Source organism: Lonchura striata, chromosome 3, assembly GCF_050655825.1.
Source record: "Lonchura striata isolate lonStrDom1 chromosome 3, ASM5065582v1, whole genome shotgun sequence".
Taxonomy (NCBI): domain Eukaryota; kingdom Metazoa; phylum Chordata; class Aves; order Passeriformes; family Estrildidae; genus Lonchura; species Lonchura striata.
In genome coordinates, this window is record NC_140705.1 from 103884352 (window position 1) to 103902518 (window position 18167).

The 18167-nt window shown below is 39.3% G+C and overlaps 1 protein-coding gene across 3 annotated transcripts in view; it reads right to left on the reverse strand.

Moving 5' to 3' along the window:
- PTPN14 (protein tyrosine phosphatase non-receptor type 14) overlaps window positions 1–18167 on the reverse strand; it is a 110006-nt gene that overhangs the window by 38673 nt on the left and 53166 nt on the right. For all 3 annotated transcript variants that reach the window (XM_021547594.3, XM_085576057.1, XM_077781883.2), the window contains exon 4: window positions 1803–1900. In XM_021547594.3, coding sequence (XP_021403269.1) covers window positions 1803–1900 — 98 coding nt within the window. The remainder of the gene's footprint in view (window positions 1–1802; window positions 1901–18167) is intronic.

Here is an 18167-nt window from a genome sequence, read left to right on the forward strand (position 1 = left end):
AAACTCATATCCCCATTAAAAAAATGCTGGGATTGCTCAGCCTCTTTAAAAATAATGCACACTTTTACTTCTCCACCATTTCCAACCTTGACCAGGCAAAAATAATGAAAATTTAACCTGACTGTGACAATTCTACACAGTTGAACAAAAGATTAATTTTATAGCCTATAAAGTTTAAAATGCAGTAGTCAATTTTATTAAAAATTGTCAATAACCACTATGGGGTTATACTTCTGCAGCCAACCTAGCAGTGCAGGCACTGTGTTGGTTTTACTGAATGGCCCACACCTTTCTACTCACTTCTCTTCTTCTACATCTCTCCAAAAGATACTGATCTCCATGCTCACATTTGTCAGGCTGAGTATTCTTGTCTAAATGTCCTTGAGACTGTGGAGTTTTGGAAATGCTTACTAAAGGCAAAATGACATTTAAAAAACCCAAACAATGCCTATATTTATCTATCTGTTAAATATACAACAGCTTATATCAAAAGATTATCTTGCCAGGAGGTTTTTATTTTATATTAATTGAACAGGATCAAACACCATCTACAAGATTCTCATATTACAGGAGCTGGAAATCCCCGCCATAAATCATTTTATCTAAACATTCTTTCAAAGCTACTAGACAATTTCACATATTGCAGGATGCCAAAAATGCAGTTTCATTTCGTTTCTACCTCAGAGTTATGTTTTAACATAAACAGAAAGAAATCAAAATGGGCATGAAACAGAGTCTGCAAGTTTATAAGAAGTAAGTATTTCAAATGCCTTTGGTTGCATCACATGCAAAGGACAAAAAAAGTAATACAAGGTCAGGAACAGTAGGACTCACTCACTCTCAAAATTAGGAAAAAGCTACAAAAATACAGTCAAACATATTGAGTATGTATTCAGACCTAATTACACACTGGAAAATCTTCATTTACCTAAATTAAAAGATTCATTATGGAATCTTATACACATATTTCCCTTTATGAGACAAACATTTCAAGATTTGACAAGAAACATTTTCCCTTCAATTTTTAGCAAAGATATAAAATACAAACACAGCATTTCTACTGCTCTAAAAAAAGATCATATAAGCATTTCTCTCCATTGAACCTTTAATTTTCAAGAATCAGATCCTCATGTTTGCTATTTATATATCTACTTCCCCCTTCCCACACATCAGAGAGCATGCAGAGAACATCACTGCTGAAACTCTGCCTCAAGTTCTTGTTGTGGATAGACAGAAACATACTTTATCCAAATACAGGGCTTCTTCCTCTGCACATATACATTTGATGATCCTACTTTTATTGATGTCCTTAGGAGTGTCAGAATAAAAATCATATTGCAAGAAGTAGTTTATTATTAACTTATAACTCACATAACAATTATGGTCATGTGTTCTTTCATACTTCATAGAGCACTATACAGCAAAATGAGATTTTAATTAAAGGCAAAATTAAAGCTGCTGCTGTGCTTTTTGATGTAATTTGCATTTGAAACCAGAGAACGTGAAGCAAATTCATTACTGCAAAGTACTCCGTGGTCAGGGCTGGAAGAACTGGAGTTTTGTTGAGATTTGCTTGCATGAATTTTAGAAATAGGAAAGTTGAGCACTGTGATGTGGTCCCTCATTCCCACCCCGAGGCTGTGAGTGTTTCATTCACGGCAGTCCACCCGTGAATTTTGGAATCAATTGGAAACCCAGCTGCTGTGAGTAGGAGTCATACAAGGCCTCAGTGGCCAGTCAAGATGAAGGACAAACCAAAAGAGCCACTCCTGGACAAAGGCTATGGGGTCACATCATCCTACCTTGCACTGCCAGACCAGCCAGTCGAATGCCCTGCTCGAACGAGGATATCAATCGCCCATCAAGAACATCCTTTTTCACCTGTAGATAATACTGATATCTACAAAAAAAAAAAAAAAAAAAATTAAAAAGGCACAAATTATAATATCTATATGTTTGCACATCTCTTACAGGGAAAAAAAAGATTGTGGAAAGAAAGAAAAGAATCACCCCAAACAGGTCGGGTTGTTGAACAGAAGATCTGTACCCGGCTTCAGAAGCTCCACATTACCATAACAAACCAATATGATCCCTACCTGTGCAGTTCTTCCAGATGAATGAAAGGGAAAATACAAGGTTCTAGTTTGGGTTCCCCAGACCACATAGAAGAGGGGCATCTGTGAAGATTACTTCTTTTCTAAATTTCATAGAGACCATGCAATCCGCAATGCAAAAACGGGTTTTTCCATATTGTTTCTATTGTTTTTGCTCTATTGACACCATTTTCATTGAAGAAATAGAATTTTAGCTATACACTTTGGTCTGCTGATATACCTTAAACTATAGCCCCTATAAAAGGTTTTTTTAACTGGCATTTTTCATGTGTAAGGATGACTAAGACACACAAACCAGGCACACACAGTCCATGTGCGCATTCAGCCTCATGCTTCCAACCCCTATGTCCCCCTGGGTGATCCAAATTAAGAACCTCAAAACCCAACAAATGAGCTTTTTCAGGCTGTGAGCAGACACAGTAGCACAGAGGTTACTGCACCCTTCAGCTGCATGCCTGCTTGCCCCCTGAAAATGAAAGTGAAGGGTGTCCACTTAAAATGCCATGGATTTAAGATATAATTGCTTGAGATAAACTGGGGTAGGAAGAATTGGTACACAAGCACACCAGCCAGTCCCAGAGACTGAAAGCTTTACAAGGCAGACAGTGAAGAGCAGTCAAAGTCTGTGGGCAGCAAACTCCTAACTGTGCTCAGCTATGACCACATCTGACCTTACCTTTGAACATCTTGATAAAGAAGCTGTTCTGGCTTTGCTTTAGACTGTAAGTCACCTTCCCAGTCCCAGCAGAAGGGAGAACCATTGCAACATCACCCACAGAACACAAACTGCACTGCCTTAAATATGCTTGCAAATATTACTGTTTGAGGTATAAGAAAAATATAATCTCATTTAAAATGCTCAGATTTAGCTTTCATACAGCCTAATAAAGATTAAAACTTGAGGGGATTTTGAAATTTGATTGAGAGAGGCAAGCTGAAAAGCACACAGCTTCTCAGCCTGGGCCCTGTGCCTCAGCCCCAGGATTCACACTCGCTCGGTCCCAGAGACAAATCAGCTTCTTTCTACTCCTTTGCAGTGAGCAAATCCTAACTCTGAAAACATGCATGTTTTCATAGAAGCTTGACATAATCTCCTTTATCAACTATGCAGGTGAGCAAATGTTTGATGAATTTGGTCTTTAAGACTTGTAATCTCAAAAGCAGCTATTTGGATCCATGCAACATATACACACAAGTTACATATTCTAGTCTAAAAAGGAGAGTAAAATCCGTATTTGCCAAAAAATAAGGCTATTGTTAAAAAAAACACAGTGTTAAGAGGCTAAATGAGACTCAAACTGATGTCAAATCTTATAGTAACATCTGAGCTGTACAGAAGTCAAGAATGTCACCAGCCGTAGAGCAGCTCTGATTTCAACTACAGTGTCCACACAACTACAGACAAATCACAGGAAGCATTATTTAGGTAAGCATCAACACAATACAGTGCCAGTGCAGTTACTGTAGTATCAAATATTATGACCCAGGCTTTCAAAAGAAACATTGCTGTGGGGTTTGAGTTGGCATTTGACTTTCCATCAGAATATGATGTAGGCCAGGAAGAAACATTACTTAGCATCTGCCTTGGACAATGTGGAATTCTCAAGAGCTCTCTCCACAATTTTCCCCAACATTGTCTTTGACCTATAGCTGCCAAATTAAAAAAATATATATATATAATTACCCTAGACAGATGTTAGAAATGACAGGCAAATAAGGAGCACACATACACACTGTTACATACTCACTCACACAGTTACACATTCACAAAGACAGCAGATAGCACCCACAATCTGAGAAAGATTCTATTTACAGCTGTTTCACTTGATCATCAGGAAGGGGTCACATTTAAAAATCTTATTAGGAATACTCTATAACATTATGGAATCATAGAATGAGTTGGGTTGGAATGGACCATTAAGACCATCTAGTGAGTTTAGGATTTATTATATATTGTAGATTGACATGCAGTAAGAGTTTAAGGGATGTACATAATTAGAGCTCTGACATTAACCAGTGTATCTGTCAGGAAAAAAATCTCATGGGGAAAGTTGTCACTTCTCACAGGCAAACTCACTGAAATGCAATCATCCACTGCGGCTCTGGCACCTGCCTCAGTGGAATTGTCAAGATAATCTGAAGAAGATTGAGGCAGAAACCTGTGGTTGGTACCTGCTTCCCCTTTAACCCTGGTCTGACAGTGACAAGTGACATCCACCGAAAGAGTCCCCTGATATGTCTTTTCACGGTGTCCAAATAAAGCATGGACTGGGACATCAGTCCCCAGGCACGGACTGGGGTGGCTAATTCCAGTGTCAAGGCAGAGGAGGAGGACACCCTGGAGGAAGCTCCACTAGAAGGCTCTAATAACTCCACCAGCCACAGATTCATGGCTCAGCCGTGCTGCAAAACTGTGGTCAGGCTCCCTGCCCAGCCAACAGAGAGAAGCAATTGGCCCACGTTCTGTCAAGGATTTGAGGCTCCTCCATCTGAAATTAAATTAAACGCTGTTATTATACCACTGAAACTGCTCCTTGTTACTTGGATTGCAAAAGTAGATCTATAATTTGAGGGAAATCAAACATTTTAAAAATGTTTCAGCTATAGATTCACTGAGGAAAGTTGTTCCAGGACAACAGATAACATGCATTGCAGAAGCCTTCTATTAAGTGGTTTTGTTGGGAAAGTATATGGAAAGTGAACAAAAGAGAAGTTTGCAGTCTGGACCCCCAAATAACAAAAGACAAAAATTCAAAATTAAGATTTACAAAGCTTTAATCACAAAGCCATTCTGGCATAGCAGAGGAGTGCAGGGCAGCAAAGACACCACTATAGCTGAGTCACTAGAGCTGAAATCTCTCACCTTCGTTGCTCTCTTTGGGTTAAACTTTACTAGCAGAGCCATTGTGTATTTAATATAATAAAGGCTACTGCAGTTTGCCAGCCTGTAGCTAATTCCAAGGGGAATGGGAGTGGACAACAAGTCTGAACAAAGCCATCATTATAAGGCTATCATTTCCCACAACTCTATTTAACCAACACACAAAACTTTGGAAGAATATTTGCATGTATGGCATCAAAAAGCACATTTTTATAGAGTAAAGAAGCTGCAGCTGGATGACTATGAGACAACATCTCAACTCCAGAATCTGTATTTCGGCAACTCATGCCATTAAAGGAAAAAAAGCCCACCAAAACCCAATAGTATTAGTGAGCAGGAGATAAGGGTACTGTTTTAAAATTTAATTGCAACAACCAGAGTCAAACTCTGCTACAGTTGCATAAATGTAAGAAAACTCCATTTGCTCAGACAATTCTGCATGGACCTCCCACAGCAGCAATGTTCACATTTGCTCTTCTGTCACTTCAAAAAAGAACGTGGGTGTTTGTATAGAGTCACTGAATTCATTGCACCCTTCCAGCACCACTGTTTACCTGATGCAAAATACCTGTTGCTATTTGATACAGGTATAAAATAACTCAATTTCACGGATTTCTATTCTCCTCAACAACCAACATTTCATATATCACATGCCACACAGAACCTGGCCTGACCAACACAAGAAGTAAGGCTTTTGTAGAGAAATTAAAAGATGGTTTACAAAAGTAAGAATATGGGTTAGGATTGCAGAGTAATTGCACTGCATCTTCAGGATTTTCATACTAGTGACTTCCAAAAAGAACCACAAGGCAAATACTTCCTTACATTAATCATTACTCAGTATTATCAGATCAACTAGTCTTAGTAATCAAGCAGCATCAAACTCTGCTAGGAAATGTGAAGAAACAGAACAAAAAATTCTTTTTGTCCCAGGGATTTACAATCTAAATGTATATTTTATACAAAAAGGTGACAGTATTGAATTAATAAGTTTAGTATGGTCTGAATACTGCAATGTGACCTGTCTGGATTTTTGTTATTTTTTCTTTTTTTTACTTTCCTTCTTTGTACATCAGGGAGGGTTTGTACCCCCAATGCAGCAAAAAACACTTAAAAAGCTTTTCCTTTTTTTCTTTTTTTTAAAATCAGTTTGTTTTATTTGTAAATTTTGAGTCAATATAAATACATCACAGTTTCAATACCAACAAATATCTACCTGGAGTGTATCTGAAAATAAACAAAGCACTACAAAACACGTATTAGTTACCAAGAGGTACAACTCCTTTATAATCATTTCTAATTACACTATTACTGGCATGACTAACTTTTTTATAACTCATTAGGTACCATTTTGGCACCAAGCCTATCTATTGGATAACTGCACAGCTATGCAATTTAACTTCTCTGGAGGAAAAGAGAACTGCTTTACCATTTCATACCTCCAAAAGAAGAAACCTTTAAGACTCAAAGGAGAAACAGATTGGTCCACCAGTGGTTTACCTCAAGAACTTCAGCTCTTTTCCAACTTCGAAAAAAAATTGCAATTAGAGTACAATACAATCTTCTAAAATTAGGAACACAATAAAAGTCTCATTGAGTCACAACAACAGTCCGAGTCAGCTCATTTGAGATTATCTTAGTATGGTAATATATTTCTGAGGAGACACGCTGCAATGTACACTTATGCAATAATTTGCCCACAGGGGAAGCAGTTTCTCCAGAACAGAGGTCTTTTTTCATGTACTAAAATTATTTTAAGCACCAGCTTTGATATTGATGTGTCTACTGTTCACCTGACACCTTAAAACCTGCCATGATTTTGGCTTTTATACTATTTAGAAACAGGATTCCACAGATACCTATATGCCACATTTGAAATAGAAACCCATTTTTTATTTTGAGAATATATTTTCTCAGTGTTTAAGGTAGAAATGTCAATGATGTGGCTATTCAGGGCAACCAAAGGAACTTACTGATTATGATCAAAATGTTATTTCTGTTTATTTATTACATAGTTAGGACAATCATCTTAGTACTTAATTCTTACAGGTAGCTCTTTAGAGAAAAACATGCTTTAATGTATTAATCATTAACCTAATGATCATTAGCTGAATTTCACAGAATATCTGAGGCTGGTGAAGCTACTCATGCAAGCTTGGGCAGGAATCCAAGGCAGACTTGGGAGATCTAAGGTTTTGCTCCCAAGTCTTAATCCAGAGTACTACTTACTGGATGCTGCTTATTTCATGTGAGTCATTCAATCCACTGCAACCAATCTGGCTTGCAAACTTGGACTGGATTTTATATGTTAAGGAAGGCAGACAGGCAGACAAGACTGGTCTTTTCAAATGCAACAGCAGTATATTGGCAAAGATGGTGTTATGATTTCTGAGCCTGAGCATGTTGAAACACATTTTGGAGGCAAGGATTCAATCAGCACATCTTAATCTAAAGGCACTTAAAAAAAAAAAAAAAGAGATACATAGATCCATGATGTCATTTTCAGTAACACAAAGCTAATGCCTCATCTTTGCCACTTTAAAAACTTAGATGGTGTTGATAAACAGAACATCTCTAGTTCACTCCTTTGGAATTTCATCAACTTCTCTCCCAGCAAAAGTCTGGTGTTTCACACTATTAGACAACAGCCATTTATCTGGGATTTGTGTTAGAATGTAAAAAGCAATGACAGTGTTTCCAATAATAGAAGGGTAATATTTTTGGAAGGGTATTATTGAGAAGGAGTCTACCACACCCTGTCACAGACCTTCAGGAAGATCAGCAGACTTGCCAGTAAAAGAGAGTAAAGGAGACGAAAGAGCTTTTGTCACACATGCAGGAGGAAATTCCTTCAGAAGCTCAAACTGCCAATGCCAATAGTAAAAACAGTCATAACATCTTCCAGGGTAAGAGCTCTTTGATCATAACAACCTTAGAGGGTAGGTCAAGGCTAGCTTCAGGTAACTGAGAAATTACTCTGCTCAAAAGCAGCATCCAACTGCCTACATCCTGGATTCCTCCAGCAGCTGGATGGAAAACATGACTGACAATAAAACCAAAATAAATACATGGAAAGATTTGTGTCATTCCCCTTCCTAATGAGACAGAACAATGGTGGGATACCATCATATTCACACATTTGACTGAAAAAGAGGAGAACAGATGAAAACACAGTTCCTATCACCTACTTCCAGATCACTCAATCTCTCTCTTTAAAAGCAACAAATTATAGTTGAAGGGGAAAAGAGGGGATTTGGGTACAACAGACCAACTTCACAGTGATGGTCACTTTCCATTTATTTTGATGTGCAGATTTTGAGATAAGGACAGATGATGCAGAGCCTGGATGCCTGGCTTGCTTGGTGAGCTGCACTGAGGCACACAGTGAAAGGCAGCTGCCACAGCTGACCAGTGAGGTTCCTACCAAAGGCCAATGCCTTCCAAAGGTTGAGGGCCAGCTCCACAGTCAGCTCCTGGCTAAGGATACTAGAACATGAAAACCTTTGCACAGATAAAGACAGAAGGATGAAAACTGTGCATTGCTTAGTTGTTGTTTACCACCTCCATTTCAAGGTTGTTCATTTGCATGCATTCCCCAAAAGACAATTAAAATTCCAGATCTCCAGCTCCTCCAGTTCTTTACACAGCTGGAACATGATATCAGAAGTAAATGCGAAGTAGTTTAAGAGCAATAAGGTTTTTATTTTGGCATGAATTAGTCAATAATGCCAAATTCCTGCAGAAAAATAGGGCACTTAAAGAAAAGCATGTTTGCATTAAAATGGACATTGACTGTTTAGGAAAGTCACACAGGCTTTATAACCTCTCCCATATAAGCAGTACATGCTTCCAGTGTAGCCTTGATCTCAAACTGCTGTGGCTCTTTGCTGCCCAGAGTTGAAGGGATGGCAGCGAAGCTCCCAGCAATGAGCCAGGAGACAGCAGTGTCACATTCTGCACTCTCAGTGGCAGAGGGAGCAGGCATAGGAAAGAAGTGCTCTGCCAGTGGTTTTCTCTTCCTGCCATTTCTGATGGACCACAAGCACAGACATGCACCCAGGCCTTGTTGCAGCCCACAGACATGACACAAACCTTCCAAAACACACACTCCTTCCATGAGAGGCTTGGCCACCAGATGCAGCTCCACAGTATCCACCAATTTCTCTATATTTAAACAAACTCCCCCCCACCACAACAGATCCATCCTCTGTATTTGTACGTGTTTTTTTTAAGAGCATATTATGCATTTTGCATACTCCAAGTTCAAATAAACCCACAAGCACAAAGTGAAACTTTAAATAAAAAGGCCAGTAATGGCATGCTTTTGCAAGAAAGGAAGGCATGCCACAACCTGATCTTGATTTTCTGCTCTTGAACTATTGAATTAATTATAACAAATTACAGGGAGCCCCACTACAATTTATAAGCACAATAAACTCCCTTGCAACCACCTATAATTTTATCAGAGTTAATCCAAATACCTAAAGAATTATACACAAAACTTTGACATGCCTTTTAGAATTAAAAAAAAAAAAAACAGGGAAGCCATATTCTCTTGTCTTCTGAACCTTTTCATTTAGAAAAAGCTATGTTTGGTCTCTGCAAATTGGATTCAATTGGAGTCCAGCAAACCCTGGTGACATCACTATAGAATTCATCTTCATAAAGGTTGGAGTGAGATTGCAAAAGTAAAGCAAAACAAAATCATATAATGCAAAGAAATCTGTATTTTATCATTTCTAAGCTAATGTATTTAGCATTTCATTTTCTAAATGAAAAAAAAATGTTCAATTCAAGTATAAATATTTCACAGAAACACTAGAATAAAAAGTTTGGGAGCAAAGAGTTTGTTATCCACATCTTTGAATAAAAGGCATGTATCCATTTCAGTTGGGTTTTAAATATAGGCTAAAAGTGTCATTGCTCAGTCTATTGTTCGGCCTAGGCTTGAAAACATGCTCAGCTATGTGCTTATATCTCCTGAACTGAGCAGAACACTTGTCTTTGGCTAAAGAGATCCAAAGTTCACAGCTAAGACAACTATTTTTTCCTTTTAGCTTCATGTTCTCTTATGATCACAAAAAGAAAAATAAAAAGGTAAGACCGAGTCTGGTAGGTCAATTACAGCAATGCCACATATTGCTTTTCACAACATGATTGGGGTTTTTTTGAGTGCAAACCCACAATATCTCCCACAGCTGTTGCCTCCACCTTCACCTTCCTCCAAACACGATCTTCCCTGTTCCCAGGGTCCCAGGGCTCTTCCTCCTCGCCCTGGACTGTGTGTCCCAGAAGCAGTTACAGCTTTGATGCAGGATTTTGGCTAATAAAGCAATTCTGCCAGCCAGCAGCTGTCCTTTGGTGCCTGACACACAGCATGAGCTCCAGCTAGGAGCAGGAGCTACAAGCACATATCGGCCCCACCTACACACAGATGCTCACTGAGGTGCCGTGGCATGCAGCCCGTGTGCCACTGCCCACTTGGTTAGTCACATCCTCACAACAGCAGGTCCCACACACACACAGCAACTCATGTCCCCAGATCTCCAGATGGAATAAGACAAAAAAAAAAAAAAATCCTGAAATGGCAGCTGTAAAGATTCATCCTCACAAAGATGTGAAAGTGCAAAGATTAGCCATGGCTATGTAGGCTGAAGGGTGTTTAACCTCCTGGGGAAGAGAAGCACAAAAAACCCCTGTTGGTCTTTCCTGAATTGTAACTAGATTTTGGCAAAAAATGAGATTAGACCCCAAAAAGTTAATAATAGCTTATATTTACTTCCTTTATTTTTATGTGTTGACTCAGTTCAAAATATGCTTCTCCCTGCCCTGAAAAACAAAACAGCTAACCCTCAAGCTCTATCTACTGTGGGAAAAGGTGGTTTAAGCTACATATGGAAGCAATATGAGTCAACAGTTTGAAAATTCTCCTGGTAGCCAGCCAGGTTAATGGCCAAGCAGGTTAGAATATCATGCTAAAAAAATGTGGTGAGTTAACTAGAACAAATGTATACTCAAGCTCATACTATGCAATATGAAAATAAATAGATAACATTTCTTTTTCAATGGTGCTTAAGTACAGGCATAACTATTCTTTGGACCCAAAACAAACATGAAGAGTTTTCATTGCTCCATTTTCTTCCCCACATTGTGTCAGTTGTAACAATAAAATATAATGTATATACCCCTTAAGCCCTATTTTATTTTTCAATATATATTTTAAAGATTCTCCATCCATACTGCTCTAAACTCTGGAATTACTCAAGTCCACCATGTTTTTCTGGCTAAATGTAGTGTGTTCAGCTGTGCACTCTAGCAAAAGCTGAACTGAGCACAAATGCCAGTGAACAACTGGCATACCTACGTAAGCATCCAGAAGCACATCACAAAATAATTGCTTTGTGGGTGCAGAGCAGCTCGCAAGTGTATTCAGGTGTTACTTTATTCAAAGAGCAAGTGAATACGTTCAAACTTACAAAAGAATGTGTGCTTAGCCCAAACTTAACAAAACAAACAAACAAAAAAAAGCCCTAGTGAGCCTGCAGTGAAACCTCGTTTAGGAATTTATAGAGCTCATTTACAAAACCCGTCAATGAAACCTTTATGTATCGTCCTAACCTCACATAATCAATGTCTGAGAAAGCTCTACTGATTTAGTGGAATTTTACCTGGTGTAGAGTTAAAAATCCAGTCCATTGGCTACTGCCTTTTACAGTAATCTGTCCTGGCAATAAGAAAAAAACACTGCTTGAAATGTGACACAATGAAGTTGCTGCCTATCTATAGGTCGTCAGTACAACACCTTATATTCCTGCGAAAAGATTGTTGGAACATCTACATCAGCATCACTGCCAGCAGCAAACAGGAAAACTCAGGTTGCTTCCATCTCCCAGAGACCCCAGCGACCCCGGTGTTTCCAAAGGAATAATTGAAAACAGTCACCCCACACCTCAGTAAATCATGCAACAAAACCATGGCCCAGGACGTTGTAACATCCCAGCGAACGCAATCCTGCAAAAGTGAACACAGCTCTGATAACAACGGGATGTTGCCAGGGAAGTATGTGAATCAGTGCCCTGTTGGGTGGGTAAAATAGATCCATTTCATGAAATGAATAATTATTCTTTGTAAAAGCTTCAAAAACAGCTGAAGATATCAAGTGCAAAAGCAGCTGCCAAAGATAAAACAGTGAACCAGTAAACATCTCATTGCACAGGAATCTGCCATCTTCCAACACTGAGATTTCTGCCAAATTCTTGTTGAGGTTCTCAGCTGCATAAGGGCCTCCACACAAATGCTTCTTTTAAGCACATTTGGAGACTTGAAGGTTGTACTGACATCCAGTTGCAGATCCTTTAGTGCTATACCCTGCCAGTAAGGCAAAAAAATTAAGATTATTCAAAAGGTACATTTAGAACTAAGTTTTCATGATATGTGTCTCAGCTACAAGAGAAGGGAAAAAGTTTGCTCCAGCCTGTAATTACAAACCTCAATATTGAATAAATTTACATGAAGAATGGCAGTGCTACCATAACACAAGATTTCCACTGCCTACTGAATTCTCAGAATTTAAAAAGCTGTTCATAGAAATCCCAATAAAACCCCACACATCTTTTTTTCTCTCATGCCGCTGCTGCTAGTGGCTTGACCATATCCTGATGCTGTAGAAAAAATTCAGACATCTATCTGGGACTTCGAAATAGAAGACAAATGACCCACAGTTCCCTTTTCAAAGCACACAGTTAGGAAAGAGAAAATGTGTCACCTTCAGAAAATGATGCACAACAGGAATCCTGAATCACACTGTGGAAATGCCCATTTCTTCTCACTGATTACACAGGAAGTCTAGAGCAACCCTCCCTCTGTAAGGCTTTATCAGCAACATGACTGAGGCAGGATTGGCATGTGTCACGAAGAGTTTAAGGAGTAAAGTTCCTCAGTGTCCCCTGGCAGTCTGCACTTCCCTGAGGAGAAACTGCTAAGTCCTGTTACTGCATCATATGGGAAGACAGAGAGGAGAGTCCCAGCCCCAGCCTAGGTAATGCAATCCCCTGTGCAAACCAGTGCCTTGAACCACTCTGGGAGACAAGTCCGAAGCACACGCCGGTGTGAGAGGTGCACCAGAACGGCCACCCCGTGCACAGAGCTCCCCAAGGAGTGGGAAACCTCCCTCCGCAGTGACACACATTGCTGCTACACCTGAGGGGGGAAAAGGGCAGCCAAGCAGTTTGCAGCAGTCTAAATGACAAAGGCAGTGAGCAGCTCAATTCCTAAACTAGAGGAGCAATTATCCTTTTCATCTTCAGTTGAGGAGATGCAAAAACGCTGATGGGCACTTCCATGACTCAAGCAGCTAGGGATGACAAGTGTTTTTCCTTTTTCCACTTTTTTTATCCTTTCTCCTTTAAACCAAAACGTTGAAGCTATAATCTTTTTTTCTAAAACCCTCTATTTGCTTTTAGTTACATCTGTCTGGCTTCAGGAGACAACAGTACACTAAAAACCTTCAGGGAGAAAATCTATCATAACTTATTCAATTGACAGTCATTCCAGCAGCAGGGACTTTTTCATTAAGTTTACAGAAACCTCCCAATTTGTGGGTGGAAATCCCTGTCCATGCTCCCACCAGTCGGGAAACATTAGACTCAAATTTCCAGTCTACAGAATATTATTTTTATTTAGAAATAAAAGATTATGAATCAAAACCTATTCTTTGTTTCTCTGCATTTTGTATCTCTGCATCCTGTCTTAGGCCTGACACAGTCCACAAGAGTAAATACCTAGGTGAAGGTTTCCTGTAGAGTTTACAAGTGTAGCAAGGCCATGTTGTTAAATACAACTTTTGACACATCCTGCAGCTGTGCAAGCAGAAGCTTACTATCCATACACTCATCCTCTTGCCTTAAGACACTGCAGTTAAAAAAAAGCAGGACACAATTCTCCATTCCAAAAGGTAGGTTAAGTCATAGTTTTCATGAGGCTCTACTGCCAATTACAGCAAGAGTAAAAATCTCCTTTCAGCACTATTTAAGATAGATGGCTTACTAATACAAAACAAGAAAAAGGGATATGTCCAGATCATAAAAGTAGATCTTCAACAGACTTTATAAAAATACACAAACACACACGGAATGGGTACTGCTAGCAGTACAGCTACAGATATGCAGCCATGTGTCTTTGTGGCACTGGGAAATCTGACAGGAGAAAGCCAAGGAGCAAGAAAAGCTGGATTAAATAGAAGACAACTCCAGGTTATCACAGTGATCCTCCTAAGAGAAGTCTTATCACTAAGCAGCGGTGAGGACAGCTTCCTCAGAGGCTGAGAAACAAAAAGCAGTCGGTGTGACTCATCCAAACACAGCTCCAAGCTCTTCACTGATGAAAGCAGAAGCCCAGATTTCTAGCCTCAGCACCATTTCAACTGTCAGATATCACAAAATAAATATATAGGCCACTCAAATTGTTTTTGTTTCCATGCAGGAAGGCAGAAGAACTTTTTTTCCTGCAAGAGAAGCTGGTTAGACCTTCAAAGCAAGTTTCAAAATGCTTAATATATTTCCTTCTTCTTTATAAAATGTCTAAAGTACTGGGTTCAGCCTCATGGACCCTCAGCGCTTCTTTCTGGAATTAAGGCTCAATCCTGGCAGTCTATGTAATCAAGACACATTTTTAACACAGTGGTTTGCAGCTGTGTCCTAATTATAAACAATCACCTCCTCTGGTGACCAGGAATAGGACACAACGAAATGGGATGAAGCTGCCTTAGGTGAAGTACTTACACTGGGATTGTAAAACAGGGACAAAGCAGGGCTTGTTATGGTAAGACAAGGGGTAATGTTTTTAAACCAAATGAGGGTAGATTTAGTCTAGACATAATGAAGAAATTATTTACAGTGGGAGTGGTGAGGCCCTGGAAGAGGTTTCCCAGGGAGGTGATGACTGCCCCATCTCTGGAAACACTTAAGATCAGGCTGGATGGAGCTCTGGGGAGCTCACCTAGTCCCTGCTCACTGTAGGTGGGCTGGACTAGATATGACCTCTAAAGGTCACTTCTAACCCAAATTATTCCATGATTCTTCTGTGATTCTAAGTTCAGATTGGATATGAGGAAAAGATTCTTCACCTGTAGGGTGGTCAGTCACTAGAACAGGCTCTCAGGGAAGTGACTACCGTACCAGCCTGTGTTCAAGGAGCATCTGAATGATGCTTTAAATCATATTATTTAGTTTTAGGTAGTTCTAAGAGGAGCAGGGAGCTGGGCTCAGTGATTGTTATGGGCCCCTTCCAACTTGAGAGATTTTGTGACCCCCTCAAAGCCATACTATTATTGAAGAATATTTCTTTCTTTGCTAAAACTAGGGGTTTTTTTCCTTCTGGTTTTTGAAAACTATAAAATATTTGGAATCATACCTTTCATGCCCTTCTTTACTGGCCCTTTACTAATCTAGTCTGAAATTTGTTCTGAACATGTAAAAAAATCCCAGACTGAAATTCATATCATTACCTCATTCCAAGATGTTCAAAGTTTAGGGAAAGCCCTAACATAATAAAAATCACAAGCATGGACAATAAAGTTACATTGTAGCCAGCTGTGTAATTGTTTCTTTAAAATCTGAATCTTTTACAGCTGTCAGCCATGGCAAAAGCCATCCACATTGCTTATCCAATGTACAGGCTCAGCCAATGTCTCCAACAGCACAGGTGCCCAGGTGGACAAGAAAAGGAGATCCAAAGTACTTTTTCCCAAGTGCAAATGCCTCCAGTACCATACCTGCACGGGATTAAACTTGGACTATCTAAGACCAGAGAGGAAGCTCTCTCAACTTGTGTAAATGAAGTATCACTACTTTACAAGAAGTGCAGAACCTCAGAATGCAATCTTTGCTACCATTTAAAAGGGTCCAGTAAAAAAAGGCTAGATTACTCCAAAAGTATTTGTTCTACTGGAATTGAATGTAGAAATAGCTCCCATCAGGAAAGCAATATGTTACCACACGTGACTAAGCCCCAGAGCATAAAATTAGTATTATTTCCTTATGATCAGATATAAATGTGAATCTGCCCAATGCCAAGACATTCCTGTTGCAACATTTCTAACCACCACAGCCACTGCCTTCAAAGCACAGTAAAGCAAGAATGCAGGCTGAAAGTATCCTACACTGTATTTATAGTTATGCAACACTATTTTTCAGAGTTGCTACATATGTACTGCCCAACCACACACATGAAAACACATTCACTTTCTGGTCTAAAAGCACAGTATAATGCAATAGATTAGATCTAAGCATCAACAGTTTCTTAAAATATCTGGCACAAAGAGCTCAGCTTTCAATAACCAACACACAGAGAACAAGCTCCCCATTCACTGAAGAAAGTCAGCTGGGAGAAGGGTTTGCCCTCCTCAGCAAATATTTTATAAACAGGGAATTCATGTTGAATCTTAGGTCTTCCTTGAAGGAGTTCTTACTTTTAAGTCGAAATTTAAACATCTAATAAAATACACATCCAAAAAGAACCAACTGAAAAGTATTACTGAAAAGTGAAACAATACATACACTGCAATAATATGAACACAGTAAGAACCAGGCAAATACTGCACATTATTTGTTGTTGCTGTTCTCTAAATACAACATGAAAGCTAATTAAGTATCAGGGTGTTTACAACAAGGCAAGTACAAGCCTAATGTGTGCGTTTCATGCTGCACTAGCCACTAATATTAAAAAGTCTAATAATTAAAACAAAACAATAAAACCATCAAAGGAGCACCAAAACACAAATATCCCAGACTGTCTAAGCCTGGGTGGCCACCCAGGACTTTTAGGACTCATCCAACTTGCATGCAGTTCCAGAACTGCTCCCTTGCCTGGACAACATGAGCCCTAATTCCTGCAGCTAGAAGGAAAAGAAACTAAAAGAAAAAAGGGAAAAAAGGGGGAAAAAAAAAAGGAAAAACCAAAAAAACCCTCAACATTTCTAAGTTACTTCATGACCCACCTACAATTTTGTCCAACAGAAGAGAGCTGGGGTCCCTGAGGACTCAGGACTCCCTGGCTCTACTTAGGAATGAATCCCAGAGCTTCCCTTTCTCTGAGCTTTGGGAGATGGGTGCAGTTCCAGTCATAAGACAATCAACTTGAGGACCCTGACCAGAACTGGGGCTTGTATGGTCATGCAGCCTGTCAACAGCCATCTAAAACCAAGAGAATTCTGTTACAGCAAAAATTTTTTTGCCTCAATTTATAAAATTTCAGCTCCAGAGTTCCTACTGGTTTTCTGGGAGATTTCACCATGATATCTCACAAATACTCTTGCGAATAAGGCATTTATATTAGTATTTGTCCCAACTCTTCTTTTGCTGTGTTTCAGTACTCAGCACCTCTATTAGTTATTCTAGTTAAACAGGAAAGAAACAGTACCACCACATATGGGGCAGTTGGCACCCCATGCCCTTTCACTGTCGTCTCACACCATTCCTCTGTTCAAAACTTATCCAGTAATTTGACTCCCCAAGTCATTTAGCTGAGAACATAAGTTTTGACGAGATTGATGGGATTAAATTATCTTCCCTTTCTAAGGTCTGCCATTCTTATACATTCTTACCCTGTCCTTTTCTGTTCATTTGATACAGCTTCTATGTATAGCCGAAACAGGTTTAATTCATGTAAATCATTTAACATTGCAGTCCATTGATCCAAAGCTCTCTATAAAATAGAAATATGAAATATATATATATAAATATGATATATATTTATGTATTTATTTTATATATAATGATAAAGTTGGAAATATTCTAGAAGAAGCTACACTGGTTTATGCTACACAAGTGTCCAGCTCAATCTAAGAAAGAAAGGGAACTGAGAAACTTTATAACTGGAAATAGTTAAAAACACAGGACTCTTCTGACCATTAATATCATATTTATGTTGGAGACAACACTTTTGCTCCATATGAAGAGGAGGTGCATCATCTTTCCAGCACGCAGCTGTTCCTGGTGCCAGGAGGGAGGGCTCTGTGTCAGGGCCTTTCCTGTGTGGTGTGAGTAGAGCTCATCAGCACGAGCACCACGAGTGGCCATGACACTTCCCAGAAAAGCAATGAGTGCAATCGTTTTTCTGGAAACTACATAGCCTGCCTCCAGATAAGATCTTTCCAAGACAGCAGGCATGCCCCT